At 45.2% G+C, this 15,367-nt stretch overlaps 1 protein-coding gene across 3 annotated transcripts in view; it reads right to left on the bottom strand.

Annotated features, from left to right (window-relative positions):
- The window catches only part of Dennd5a (DENN domain containing 5A), a 79,191-nt gene extending 75,158 nt beyond the window's left edge, over nucleotides 1–4,033 (bottom strand). For 2 of the 3 annotated variants that reach the window (XM_075971867.1, XM_075971866.1), the window contains exon 1: nucleotides 3,794–4,031. In XM_075971867.1, the coding sequence (XP_075827982.1) occupies nucleotides 3,794–3,899 (106 nt within the window). In that variant the 5' untranslated portion in view covers nucleotides 3,900–4,031. Of the gene's footprint in view, nucleotides 1–3,793 lie in introns of all 3 variants that reach the window. The other variant, XM_075971868.1, reaches the window with a different exon arrangement.
- Nucleotides 4,034–15,367: the final 11,334 nt, after the last annotated feature.

The following is a 15,367-nucleotide window of genomic DNA, read 5'->3' on the forward strand; positions in this document are numbered from 1 at the left end:
TGGAAAACAAATACTCTCTTCCTTTCTCTGGACCTTGGTTTCTCATCTGTAAAAATCAGGTTATATTGAAAAAAAAAAAAACTGCCAGGCGGTGGAGCACACCTTTGATCCCAGCACTTGGGAGGCAGAGGCAGAAGGATCTCTGTGAGTTTGACGTCAACTTGGTCATAACAGCTAGTTTCAGGACAGGTTCCAAAGCTACAGAGAAACACTGTCTCGAAAAAAAAATCAGGTTATATGGTCTCTGAGTATGCTTCCCTCTATGGCATTCTGTGGCCTTAAAGTTCCAATTTTATCCAGGTGCAGTGGCACACACATAAATCCTAATTCAAGAATGGCCTGAGCTTCCTACATAGGAAGTCAGTGGCAAAGACCTCATTTTCAAAAACAAAAACAATTCTAATCTCACTTCTTGGTACATATAAGAATTATCTATCACCTGGCAAGTCCTCTGCTCTAGATTTTCTAGGTAGACTTTTCCCTGTCTTCAAAAGGTGGCACTGAGGGTGCTGGAGAGATGGCTCAATGGTTAAGAGCACAGCTACTCTTCCAGAGGTCCTGAGTTCAATTCCCAGGACCCACATGGCAGCTCACAACTGTCTGTAACTCCAGTTCCAGTGGATCCAGCATCCTCATACATACGTACGTAGGTAAAACACCAATGTACATAAAATAAATTACATTTTAAAAAGGTGACATTCAGAGATTATTTCAGTGTGTTCTTTCAATATGGTGCCTTTTTTGTATGTTTTTTTGAGTTGTTTCTCCCCCCCCCCCCCAAGACAGGGTTTCTCTGTGTAACAACCCTGGCTGTTTTGGAACTTGCTCTCAGACCAGGCTGGCCTCGGCCTCGAACTCACAGAGATCCGTCTGCCTCTGCTTCCTGAGTGCTGGAATTCAAAGTATGTGCCACCATCGCCTTTTTTAACACGACTAACTTCTCTCAGCCCACACTGACCTTTCCTGTCAGAGCAACTCCTCACTGCATATTCAGACGTCTATGATCCTTGACTATCAGCGTAGAAAGGAGTGTGAAATGACTTTTTGTCCCTAATTTTCATTTTTACTTTCTGCTTTTAAAACAGGTTTTCACTATGCGGCCAGGCTGGTCTAGAATTCACACCCACCTGTCTCTACCTTCCAGATGACAGAATTACTTGGAAGCATTTTTAATTTTAGTTTCCTTTTTTTTTTTTTTGAGACAGAAGTCCCAAGTAGACCAGGATTAACTCAAACTGGCTAAGTAGAGAAGGATGACCTTAAATTTCTAGCTCTCCTGCATCTCCGGCATCTTGAACCTCCCCCATGCTAGGATTACAAATGTGGACCACCACACCTGGCCTGTCTAAGCATCTTTGATTTGCTTTTTCTGGAAACAGCTTCTTTTGTTTTGAGTATTTGAGAACTACCAGAGAAATAATACAACTTAATTGGGTTGTAAAAAAAAACAACACAGGTTCCTCTCAGTGCCTAACCAGAGAATCTGAGCGCGATTCCTAATTTCATAGTTTCACGGACTATGACATCACCAATTTGGGAGCAATCAAGCAAGCAAGGGGAGAAAATGCACCCTAGGGAGTCTCAGCATGGACTGCAGAGTTATTTGTATTGTTTGCTGTTCTCCAAGAGTCCCTGGGGGTCATCCAGATTCCCCAATCAACCCACCAGAAATGAAAAGGGTGAAAAAAAAAATCCCTCAATCAGTGTCTGTTCTAACAAAGGCAAGCTACCGGCCTTGGCATTACACCACTGTAACCAGTTTAAAAATACACAAAATTCCCTTCTTACACGTTTTCTCAGCTCAGACCTCTCTCCCAATAAGCCTGCACAGGGATATAATTTTAGCTTGCTGAGAAGCCAGATAATTAACAGGTATTCATAAAGAGAGAACATTTCTTCTTTAATGAAAGACAATGGTTTTTTGAACTTTAGTTTAAGTTTTCAGTAAAAACTTTTTAGTTACAGTGCTAGTTAATTTGCTCCAAGCACAAATATTTTCCTTTTCTAGTTTCTTTTCTTTCTTGTTTTTTTGGACCTGAGAATGACCTGGAACTCCAGATCCTGTTTCCACCTCCCAAGCGCAGGAATCTCACCGGTTTACGCCACCCCTTAAGGCTGTGTTTATTTTCTAAAACCAAGTATCTCCACAATTTAACAGATATAGAAATAACAATAGTTATTCTGCCTTTGAGCTTCATCCGGAAAGCTGCTATTCTTCTCAGACATCCGGGAAAACTGTTCTTTTTACTCTTCTCAACATGTTAGTTTGCTTTTCTTTTTGGCCAGGGTCTCACTACTCAGCCCTGCTGGCCCTAAACTTGTAGCACTCCTCCTGCTTCTGCCTCCCAAGTGCTGGGATTACAGAAGCACACCACCAATGGTGACCACATTAGTGTTTTCTAAAGACCTCCAGAGGGGCCACTGTATACACATCATGTTACCAAAAAAGCACTGGACCAAGCATCAAGAAATATAAGCCCTGCTCTCCTTCTGGGCCTCATTTTCCTCTCAGAAACTCCAGCAACAAGACCTAGTACGGAATTCCAACAACTACATCATCCCAAGGTCTAAAGTTAATACATATGAAACAGATGACATCCATCTGTAGTAAGAATTAGACGACAGAAAAAGGTGAGCTTGGAATACTAAAGTTGCCCCAACAGGAGGCTCAGCTAGCATCAATCCATTACTACTTCATAATTTTTAATAGAGCATCAGTTTCTCATGTTTTAAAAAAGACAAGCCATTTTTGTCATCTGAAGTGTGCACTTAGTCTTTTGTGGGTTTTTTTTTTTCAGAAGCAATACTGGAATTTTTATGGTGACAAAAAAATTTGCAAAACTGTCCTAGCATCTCTCAAGCAGAGTGAAATTAGTCACCAAGATGGTCATTTTCAAAAGAGAAACCGTATGGTGCTGTGACCACATCGTGACACCTAGGGAAAGGAGTTTCCCTCATCAAATGGGCATGACATAACTTTAAAGTCTAACACACAAGCCTCCACCCACTGAAACCTCCTTACTGGCCACTCCAGACAAAAACTTTTCAAAACTGTTGCACCTTCAAGGTTTCAGTGCGGGCGCGGAGGAATTCACCGGGGGTTTTATAATTCTTGCACCTTCAAGCAATGAGTGCCAAATCTCGTCACCGCCTCACAAGTCACTCCCCCACCACTTCCCCTTTGAAAGATAACACGAGAGGCTTCACAACACAGCACAACCTGTCCAACTGAGACGTCGCCCTTTATTCACGAATGACCCTCGCCTGGTAAAGGACATAACTTTCGTAAAAAAGGCATGACCCCCAGATACAAGTTCTTTTCTAGCGCCAAGGGAGAAATCATTCTCGGTGTAACTCAAGTTCAATGTGTCCCTTCGTGTCTCATCCAGAGGGGCAGAGCTGTGGAGGGAAAGCCTGGCCTGCTCAGGAGTTATAACGGTTTTTGAGGAACTGGTATCACGGGCTTCTTGGGAAGAGGCCAGAGAAGCTCACCAAGTTTTTGTTTTGCTCTTCTGAAAAGTCTGGGTGGGACTAACTCTCCCTAGGACGTGAGCTAACTTCTACCCTCGCGAAAGGGGGCTGGAAGGCACGCTCCCCTTCACTCTGCACTAAACCGCTCGACCTCCTGGGCGCACACAGGGTTCGCGTCTCCGCGGGTCGCCGACGCCGTGCCGACCGCCCGTGGGGCAGCAAGCCCGCGGGCCCCGCGTCCCGTCCCCTGGCCCGACCCTCGCAGGGCTCCCGGGACAAAGCAGGGCCCGTGGGCACCGGCCCGGGCTCGGCGCGCACTCACCCGACAGCTCGTCCGGCTCCAGCCCGGTCTCGGTGTCCAGCCCGCAGATGACAAAGTAGTCGGCGAAGCGACTGGGCGCCGAGCCCCCTCCGCCACCGCCGCTCATGGCGCCGGGCCGAGCCGGGCGAGCCGCGCGGAGCCGAGCCCCCGCCCCCGGCCGCCCGCCCGCCCTCGGCCGCCGCTCCCGCCGCTGCCGCCGCTACCGAGGCTCGGGCCGCCGTCCCCGGGCCTGGCCGGGTCCCAGCGGCCGCCGCTGCCGTGCAGGGGCAGGGGGGCGCTGAGCCACCCCGCGCCGCATCCTGGACGCTGCCCTCCGCGTCGCGGCCCGAGCAAGCCTGAGGAAGGGCGGAGAGCGGCTCCCCGCCCCACCGCGGCCCCCCACCCTCCGCCGCCCCGTGCGCAGGCGCGGTCGGGGAGGGGCGGGCGCCGAGCGCAAAGGATGACGTGATGCTCTTTGGGCCCCGGGGGCCCGGGCTTCCAGAGCGGTGTCCGCAGTGTAGGCAGCGGCGGGCTGCGGGGATCCCGCAACTGCTGCCGCCCTCACGGGATTGCGACGCCCGTTGGAAGACTGGGAGTGTGCGGAAAGAGTGGGCCATGGGGGTAGAGTGAGATCCTGGCACGTGCTGGCGGTGTCACCGTGATAGAGCTTCACGACTGAGCTGTGAAGCCCACCGGATCCTGCTCCTAGAATGTCACCATACAGCAGCTTCTCCTTGTCCCCGCTCCTCAGTGTCAGTGACGGGGCTTTCCCCAGTAGATCTGAGGAAACCCTGTTCTTTGGAGAGGGTGGATCAATTTATCTTGTAAATTTTCCCTTAATTTGCAGATAGGGAAACTGGGGTTCAAAGAAAAGCAAGAGACAAAACCTACTTTAGGGGGAAAAAAACCTACTTTAGAACCCCGTATTCGCAGACAGCTCACCGCCCCGCACCCCACAAGCCTGGCTTTGTCCGTGCACCAAACTGTTTCTACACCTTCAAAGAGGCCCCTGCCACTTAGAAGTACTTTCTTTTCACAGTGTCAGAATTCTCCTTTCTTCCTTTCTTTTTTTCTTCCTTCCTTCCTTTCTTCCTTCCAGCGGGCCTTCCAGTGTCGGAGGAAAACAGTGGATGAGAGTGAAACCTCCTGGTCCTTGTCTCTCACCTCAAAAACAGACCCTTTGGTTTTATTTTCCCAGAAGCTAGACAGATGTGTCATTTCTTTTGTTTTTTTGAACGGGGTCTCACTGTGTAACCCCGACTAACTCAGAACTCGCTATGTGCTTGTACAGACGTGTAGTGATTCTCTTACTTCTGCCTCCTCGGTGCTGGCTTACGGACCTGCACCGACACACCAGGCTCTGGAGGGTCTTTACTGGAACATCAGAGACCAAGAAAGCGATACACTGTAGTAGTTGCTAGCATGGGCTCTAGAAACAATTCTCCGGTTTGAATCCCTGCTCTTATAATTTACAGTGTGATGTTGGCAAGCTATTTATGTAATCTGTAGGTGCCAGCAGGCATGTTTTTGTGAAACCTACAACAAACGCATGTATAGGTAAAGTGGTGAGGATTATATCCAGAACACAGAAGACACTCCAGAAATATCATCCTTGTTGTTGCAGAACGGTGTGCTCAAGGCTGGGCTCTGGCAGGCAGCCAAGTAAGGACTATAGAAGGCAGTTGGCATTCCCAAGGGCTGAACCTGGGCTCTCTCCTGGGTTCTGTCTCTGGTATTTCTCTCAAGGACTGGATCCCTTCGGGAGCATGGCCGAGAGGTCACAACCATCATCACTGGAAACCATAGCATTTGCTCCCTGGATCTAACCTACCAGAGCAGCTGGAAGAAACCTTGAGAGGAGAGGGCAACTTTATAAAGTCCATATGAGGTGATGCCACTTTATCCTGCATGCTGGCCTGGGACCCAGACTGCAGGGAGCTCAGAGAGCTGAACAGAGAAAGGAAAAGCAAGTCTGTTGATGTTGGGTCATGGTCAGGGAAGGCTTCCGGATTTCCAGATCAACAGGAAATTCTCAACAAGTGCCACAACAAAGAGTGGGGAAACCGCACATTTAGGCGGCATCAAGGAACGCACTAATAGGGAAGGTAGGAAAGCCAGGTATGATGGAGCAAGTCTGTAACCCAGCATTCTGGAGGCCAGGCAAAAGGACAGGCTTCAAGTGCCAGGTATAAAACTGACCCTAGAAGGAGTACAGAGCAGGTAAAATTAAGGATCGCTTAGGGGAAATATAGGGGAGACGGGGGGAGGGGTCCATTAAAAATAAAGAAGAGATTTGGAAAAAAAATAAATGACCTCAGTTTACAAGTCCAGAAATATTGTATCCAGACTAGCCGGCTCCTAGAAGACTTCTATAGCACTAATTCAACCCATAAGACTCAAGTCAAATCCATGACTGTATTCATTTACCTTGAGAAATGGTAGCTGCCTAAAGGCCCAGAACACTCAACTGTAAAGTAATCGCCTTCCCGGTAGGAAATATGCTTGGCAGAATAATTGTTTCTTAGTGAGTCAGAAGTCACTGGTTAGCGATTAAATCTCTGCCCCCACTCCTCTTAATAGCTGGGTAAAGGAGGCCCATCAGTTAACCCCTCCTGGGCAAGAACTGTCATTCTTTTTTTAAAAGTTACTTTTTAAAAAAATTTTATGTCCATTAGTGTTTTGCCTGAATGTATGTCTGTGTGAGGGTGTAGAACCCCTGGAGCTGGAGTTCCAGGCAGGTGTGCACTGCCTTGCGGGTGCTCTTACCCGCTGAGCCACCTCTCTGGCCCCAAGAACAGTCATCCAGTCATTCTTACCACTTAACATATACATTTTAAAATTAAAAACAGCCGGGCGGTGGTGGCGCACGCCTTTAATCCCAGCACTTGGGAGGCAGAGGCAGGCGGATCTCTGTGAGTTCGAGACCAGCCTGGTCTACAAGAGCTAGTTCCAGGACAGGCTCCAAAACCACAGAGAAACCCTGTCTCGAAAAACCAAAAAAAAAAATTAAAAACAAACAAAAAACCCAGGAACTGAAGAGATGACTCGGCAGTTAAGTATGCTTGCTGCTCTTGTAGAGGAACAGAGTTCAGTTCCCAACAGCCACATGGAAGCTCATAACTGTTTGTAACTCCGGTTCCAGGAGATCAGCACATAAGTGGTACAGCTGAAAACCAAATCATGGACCAGGCAAGACAAAAACTTCAGGCAACAAATGGTCCCCACGTGGTTAACTGCATCCACATAAAGCCTGAGAGAGCTTGGGAAGTTATTCTAGACAGAAAACAATAGAGTTAAGCATGGCTTATTGATAGCAGCATTTTCTCAGGTGGGATCTGCTTGCTAGAGGCAAGCAAGCACTCTCATTTAAGAGAGGTTTCCTGACTCAGCTTTAGCTGTAAAACCTTGTAGCTCTTTTAAGAGGTCCTGCCATGAAACACTTAAATGATGTTGATGAAAAGCTGACCACATGCTTTTTGGTTTTCAGCCATAGCAGGAAAAAAGCCAAGCCATTTTAAAATGCCTGCTTTCTGGGCCGTCCTGCCAGCACAAACTCTGACTCTTTCATGCAGGCGGTCCAACTATGGAGCATTTGAGTGTGGTTTATGAGCACACTGCTGCAGCTTGCTTGCTGGAAGGGACCTTGAAACACCATAGAGTGGTGTGGCTACAGCAGGTACCTCCGGACTCATGGAATCTCAGAAAGCTAAAGAAAATGGGCTGGATCCAGCCGTCAAAGCCAAGGCTTTAATCCTAGCCATATCATTTAGCAAATTAAAGACTCATGTGGTCAGAAAAAGAGAGATACAGTAAAGATAGTTTCAGAAGAAAAAGCCTCTAAACAGGTTGCAGTGTGTTTAAAAAGTATATGTAGGCTTGAGAGATAAAAGAAAAAAAGGTTAAAGTCCTTAAAATAAAAAAGAAAGAGAGTAGTTGGTTGTGGTGGCACACACCTTAATCCCAACACTTGGAAGACAGAGGCAGGCAGACCTCTGTGAGTTCAAGCTGTGGTAGCACATTCCTTTAATCCCAACACTTGGGAGGCAGAGGCAGACAGATCTCTATGGGTTCAAGGACAACCTAGTCTACAGAATGAATTCCAGGATAGCCAAAGATACACAGAGAAATCCTGTCTCAAAAGCCGTAAGTTAAAAGTAAAAATAAAAGAAATAGAATTTAAAGTAAAGTCATGTAAAGATGGAAAGAAAATACATGGAGATTCTGGATACTGTATATTATGTTATCTTTGAATTGCTTGACAGCTGAGGAAGGAGCAACAGCTGCTAAAAGACATTTGAATATAAATGCTGCTGGATTAATAAGATATAAATATTTTGTAAATGCCTTGACTTCAAAATTGAAGTCAAGGGCTGGAGAGATGGCTCAGAGGTTACGAGCATTGCCTGCTTGCTGCGCTCAGCGCAGCCTGGATAGACTGGCAGGGGTGCCGGGATTGAGACACGGAGGCTTCGTTTCAGGTGGAAGAACAGCAATCTTTATTTTGCCCAGCAACCTTTTATACCTCTACTCCTTCTGTGGAGACCCACTGGCCAGAAAGAACACAAACATCCTTGTCAATTACAGAGCACAAGGAAGTTCCGCTGTCAGCTGGATCACAACGCTTGCTCTTCCAAAGGTCCTGAGTTCAATTCCCAGCAACCACATGGTGGCTCACAACCATCTGTAATGAGGTCTGGTGCCCTCTTCTGGCCTGCAGGCATACACACAGTCAGAATATTGTATACATAACAGATAAATAAATATTTTTTAAAAATTGAAGTCAAAAGATAAGTTACTTTGGAGAAGAGGTTTTGCTTTTCTTTCCACAGAAAATGAGAGGCTATGGATTCTTTCTGGGCTAAGAAAAATCAGGTTTGATCAAGGAAGACCACCTGAGAAATTTCCAATAGGAACAGATGGCCCAGATGTCTGAGTTCTACATCCAGAACAGATTCAAGACTGCTACCTGAAATGATCAAGCCTCAAAGGATACTCCATTCAGGACTTGATCATAATTTTAAATTTTCTTTAGGTCCCCATAAGATTATCAGTGCCCCAACCAGTAGGAAGTAGCCTGGAAAACTATGCCCATATTCCCAAAAAATGGACTATGGATATTTTCCTTTGTTTAGAATGTTGGCTACAAGTTGTTATGAATAATGGTCAGGAGAAAAGCTAAACAAAGGATATTAGATTCAGAGTTCTTGTTTTTTTCTAAAGAGGAGGAAGTGGTGTGGGACAATGATCTATATTCTGTCAATTATATTTTAAATAAATGTTTATTGGCCAATAGCCAGGCAAGAAATATAGACAGGAAGTAGAGGTGGGTCAATAAGAACAGGAAAATTCTGGGAAGAGGAAAGCTTGGTCCTCAGTCCTGACCCAGCCACAGAAGAAGCAAGATGTGACTGCTTTGCCGAATAAGGTACCGAGCCACGTGACTAACATAGACAAGAATAATGGGCTAATATAAGTTATAAGAGTTAATAAGAAGCCTAAGCTAATGGGCCAATCAGTTTGTAGAACTCTATGTGATTTCTTTGGGACTTAATGACTGCGGGAACAGGGCAGGACAGAAACCCGTACAACAGTAGACCAGGCTGGCCTCAAACTCACAGAGATCCACCTGCCTCTGCCTCCCAAGTCCTGGGATTAAAGGCATGCGCCAGCCCAGCTCAAAAACAAATACTTTAAAACAAAACAAATTCACTTAGGGAAAAAAGATAAGGGATTAAGTGATATGGGATGCCCCTTCTGGATGCTATGAATATGTGTTTCTTTTATTGGTTGATAAACAAATCTGCTTTGACCTATGGCAGGGCAGAATATAGCTAGGTGGGAAAACCAAACTGAATACAGGGAGAAAGAACGTGGATCAGGGGAGACACCAGCAGCTCCCAGGGAAGCAAGATGTGAGGTAACAAGTCACAAGCCTCATGGTAAAATATAGACTAATAAAAATAGATTGGGCTGGAGAGATGGCTCAGGAGTTAAGAGCACTGACTTTTCTTCCAGAGGACCCAGATTCAATTCCCAGCACCCCGTGGCAGCTCAAAACTGTCTGTAATTCCAGTTCCAGAGGACCCAATACCCATGGCAAAATCCACCACTGTACAATAAAATAAATAGATAGATTGCCGGGTGGTGGTGGCGCACGCCTTTAATCCCAGCACTCGGGAGGCAGAGGCAGGCGGATCTCTGTGAGTTCGAAGCCAGCCTGGTCTACAAGAGCTAGTTCCAGGACAGGAACCAAAAGCTACGGAGAAACCCTGTCTCGAAAATAAAAAAAAAAAAAAGATAGACTGACAGACAGACAAATAAACAAATAAAATAAAATAAATAAATGGGTTAATTTAACTGTAAGAGCTAGCTAATAATAAGCCTGAGCTAATATGTCAAACAGTTTGTGATTAATATTAAGCCTCGGAGTAGTTATTTTAAAAGTGGCTGTGGGACCAGATGGAACAAAAAGCCTCCAGTTACAGTGAGGATATAGTTTAGACAGAAGAGAGCTCCAAATTCAATCCCAGCATCATAGAAACTAAGTGTTGTGGCTTAGATCTGTAATTCTAGCACTCAGGAGGCAGAGCTAGGAAGCTCAGATTAGGAGTTCAATGACATCCTTAGCTATATAGGGAGTTTCAGGTCAGCCTGAATTATACAAGATCCCCCCCGGGAGAATTGTTTGTATTCTGTCAATCATGTTTTAAATAAACGCTGATTGGCCAGGCAGGAAATATAGATGGGAAAACCAGACAGGAAGTAGAAATAAAGTAATGAGAACAGGAGAATTCTGGGAAGAAGGAAGTTGATTCCTCCCATTCCTGCCCAGACCACCGAAGCAGCAGGATGTGATCTGCCTCACTGAAAAAGGTACTGAGCCATATGGCTAACATAGATCAGAAAAATGGGTTAATCAAGATGTGAGAGTTAGCCAATGAAAGGCTAGAGCTAATGGGCCAATCAGCTTATAATTTATGGAGACCTATGTGTGATTTTAATTGGGGCTAAACAGTTGTGGGATAAAGGGCGGGACAGAAAAACCCAAACAAGCAGGCCTGGCCCCCATGTTACAAAAGTCAGCTTGAGCTACATAGCAAGACTCTGCCTCAAAGCACACAAAGGGCTGAGGTAGAGTTCAGTGGTAGACATTTGACTAGCACATGCAAAGCCCTGAGTTCAATCTTCAGCACTAAAAGAAGTGTAAAAAAAGTTACAGAATTATGCACAGAAGCTGAAACATAGAAGCAATCCATGTGTCCACTGGCAGATTAATGGACAGTGGATAAACAAAATGTAATATAGCCTACAATAAAATATCATTAAACCCTTAAAAAAGAGGGAAGTCAGACTGTAGCTCAGTTGGTAAAATGCTTGCTCAGCATGAACAAAACCCAGCACTCTACCCTCAGCATGGCAGGAATGAGACAGCTGTGCAGAACATGGTTGTTTCTTTTCTTTTCTTTTTATTTATTTACTTTTTGAGACAGGGTTTCTCTGTAGCTTTGGAGTCTGTCCTGGAACCAGCCAGGTCTTGTAGACCAGGCTGGCCCTGAACTCGCAGAGATCCACCTGCTTCTGCCTCCTGAGTGCTGGGAATAAAGGTGTGAGCCACCACTGCCCAGCTAAATTTTGTTGGGTTTTTTTTTGTTGTTTTTTTTTGTTGTTGTTGTTGTTTTGTTTTGTTTGGGTTTTTTGAGACAGGGTTTGTCTGTAGCTTTGGAGCCTGTCTTGGAACTTGCTCTGAAGACCAGGCTACCTCAAACTCACAGAGATCCACCTGTCTCTGCCTCCAGAGTACTGGAATTAAAGGCATGTGCCACCAATGCCCGGCAGACATGATTGTGATTCCAGAACTTGGGATGTAGATGCAGGAGGATCAAAAATTCAAAATTATTTTTAGCTACATAGGGAGTTCATGGTCAGGCTAGGCTATATGAGACTCTATTTTTAAAAAAAAGATAGTATTTAAGAACGGGAGAGATAGGCCAGCAGTTAAGAGCACTTGGTTTTTCAGAGGGCCGGGGTTCAGTTCCCAGCATCCACACAGTGACTCACAATCAGCTGGAACTCCAGTTTGAGAAGATCTAACCCCTTCTTCTGGCCTCCGTGGGCACTGTAATACACAATGTACACACATATATGCAGACAAAACACCCTGTCTTAGTTAGGGTCTCTGATGCTTCCATGAAACACCCTGATGAAAAGCAACTTGGAGAGAAAACTGTTTATTTGGTTTACGCTTCCAAATCACTGAAGGAAGTGATGACAGGAACTCAAACAGGGCAGGAACCTGGAGGCAGGAGCTGATGCAGAGGCCATGGAGGAGTGCTGCTTACTGGTTTGCTTCACATGGCCCACTCAGCTTGCTCTCTTATAGAACCAGGACCATCAGTCCAGTGATGGCACCAACCACAATTGGCTTGACCCTCCCCCATCAATCACTAATTAAGAAAATGCCCTACAGGCTTGCCTACAGCCTGATCTTGAGGAGGCTTTTTCATAATTGAGGTTCCCTCCTCTAAGATGACTTTAGCTTGTGTCAAGTTGACATAAAACTAGACAGTACACATCCATACACATAAAATAAAAAAATATATTTTTTGGTTTTTCAAGACAGGGTTCTTTGTGCAGCCCTAGCTGTCCTGAAATTCACTCTGTAGACCAGGTGTCCTTAAACTCAGAGGTCAGCCTGCCTCTGCCTCCCCAGTGCTGGGATTAAAGGTGTGTGCCACCACTGCCCTGCCAGTGTAGCACAAATGTTCATAGTCCCTACGAGTCTACTAGCGGTGGGGTCCATCTTTTCTTCACTTACTGAATGGCACTAGCAGAAAGCTCATTGTATCAGGTAATAGTGTTAGAGGAAGCACTTTGCCTCACTTTCTTTCAAACCTAATTTTAAGGTACTTTTCTACTAAATTAGTGCTTTCAGTGAAATAGGTGGTGAACTAGGATGTTACTGTTATGTATCTTGCAAAGCAGGAAGACAAGCAAACACTAACTTGAGTAAGGAAATCATTTGCTTAAAACATACATTTCTATTGAGTTGACATTTTGAGATGTGAGCTCAGTGTTCAGATTTTATTTACTTATATTCATATGTCTATTTTTGATTTTTCAAGACAGGGTTTCTCAGTGTTGTCCTTGATGTCCTAGAACTAACTCTGTAGATCAAGCTGGCTTTGAACTTAGAGATCCACCTGCTCTACCTCCCGAGTACTGCTATTAAAGGCATGTGCTACAACCTCCAGGTTTAAAATCAAAATTTTTTAAAATTTAAAAAAATAAAAAATAAGCCGGGCGATGGTGGTGCACACCTTTAATCCCAGCACTCGGGAGGCAGAGGCAGGTGGATCTCTGTGAGTTCGAGACCAGCCTGGTCTACAGAGCTAGTTCCAGGACAGGCTCCAAAACCACAAAGAAACCCTGTCTCGAAAAAAAAAAGTATTTGCTTTGCTCAATGAAAAGTTCTACTGTGTAAACAAAGGACTCCACTGACCCTTCACCAATACAGTGTGGTGTTTTGTTTCTTTCGCTTGTTGAGACAGAGTCTCACTATGTAACTCAGGCTGGCAGGCTACAGTCTCTAAAATGTTAGGGTTATAAGCGTGTCTCATTGTGTCATCATGCTCAATACTCCTAGCCATCTCCGACTGATTCCCACCTAAGAAGCAGTACCTGTTTGACTTTCTCATACCGTTCTGTCCTACCTTGCTTATAAAAAGCACTCCTCTCTCAACAACCCACTTTCTGAAAGAGTTGAAATCAGGCTACACTCCCAAAACTCTCAGAACAAAGTTAAGCAGCAATGTTATGGTTTTATGAATCTCTAATTGATGGCTTTAGCCAGGGCCTGGATCCTCCGTGTTCTTTTGTCAGATATATAATTCCAGACTAACTCTCATGATGGAAAACTTCCTGTGAGCCCCAGATGTACACAGCCAGATATTGTCATCTGTTCACTGATTCCGGGGGAGCCTTTCTCTGTCATCCTTATTATGACAGCTATGTTTATGTCACTCTTATTCTGAACTAAGCCTCTTAGTGAATCTCCTCTCGAGTTTTTCTAAAAGACTTATTTTATGAGTGTTTTGTCTGCATATATGTGTGCTATATGTGTTCCTGATACCTGTAGAGGTCAGAAGAGGGTGTTGGAGTCTTTGGAACTGGAATTATAGTTGTAGCTCTGACTTGCCTGGAAATAGCTATGTAGACCAGATTGGCATTCCACTCTGAGATCCACCTGCTTCTGCCTCCTGATTGCTGGGATTAAAGGGGTGCACCACCATGCTCGGCCATCTCTGCCACTTTTAAAGGACAGCTTCAAGAGAAACTTTGAAGTCTCTGTTAAGCTATTTCTTGTAGTAATATTTCATTTGTATTTTAATAAATAAAGCTTGTCTCAAGATAGAACACAAAACAGCCACACTAGTCAACCGTACAGACCAGGCAGTGATGGCACACACCTTTAATCCCAGAAGCCACATTAGTTAGCCATAGAGGCTGGGCAGTAGGGGTACATACCTTTAATCCCAGCAGTAGAGAGGAATATAAGGCAGGATGAGACAGGAACTCGGTCTCCTTCAATAGGAAAGAGCTCTCTAGTGGTTGGCTGCCTTGCTTTTCTGCTTTTCAAATTGAACCCCAATATCTGTCTCTGGGTTTTTATCATTCATGCTACAATTCTGATATGGTGTGTGTGTGTGTAGAAGTCCGGAGCTGGAGTTCCTGAGCCATCTTAGAGCTCCTGACTAGAAGCCCAACTCCTGGAAGAGCACTCCTAAATGATGAGTCTTCTCTTTAGCTCTATTGTTGTTGTTATTTTCTAATGGTTCCCACCCCACAGCCTGGTCACAGTCTAAGTGGAGATGCTTTCCCTTAACAAAGCTGATTCCTGGAGGGCAATTATGTGTCAGCTGCTTTTCGGAAGCAGCAACCACCTCTGCTCCAGTTATATTTAACAGACATCACCTTTTAGTCACGTAACCGACAGCAACAAAGAAGCCTCCAAAACCAGGCAGCTTCAACCCATATCTGCTGCTGCAAAAGAGGAAGGATGAAGTTGAGGAACAGAAGTAAATACTGATAATATCCCAAGTGTTGCAACCTTCCCTACTGTAGTGTGTGAACATGTGAATGTGTTTATATAAGTGTACGTCTGAGTTTTTTTTTTTCTGTGTGAGTGAATATTCAGGTGCAGGACTGATCTTGTATGTAAATGTCTGTGTGTGTGTGTGTGTGTGTGTAGACTAATGTAAGGTGGGGTGATCAGACCCAGAAGGTAGACAAGTATCTTTGGCTCTCCGAGCCCAGAGACATCGAATGGTTGCTTCTCTCAGCCCCTCTCCCCTCCTCCATGTCCCACTGGACTAGAAAGCTTTGCAGAATCAGACCAGATGGCCTCTTGTGTGCTGCACCAGCCTTTTTCCTTAGACTGTGAACACAGTGGTACTGTTATTCTCATCAGCCTGGGGCCAAGAGCTTCCTGGGAAAAGCCGGATGGTCTAGTGAGGGAGAAATGAGAGGCCCTTGGACCGGATCCCAAACGGGAGATATATTTAGCTGTAGCTGAGCTCTGAAAAATTTTTGTTTTGT

The sequence above is a fragment of the Microtus pennsylvanicus genome, chromosome 5, assembly GCF_037038515.1.
Source record: "Microtus pennsylvanicus isolate mMicPen1 chromosome 5, mMicPen1.hap1, whole genome shotgun sequence".
NCBI lineage: Eukaryota > Metazoa > Chordata > Mammalia > Rodentia > Cricetidae > Microtus > Microtus pennsylvanicus.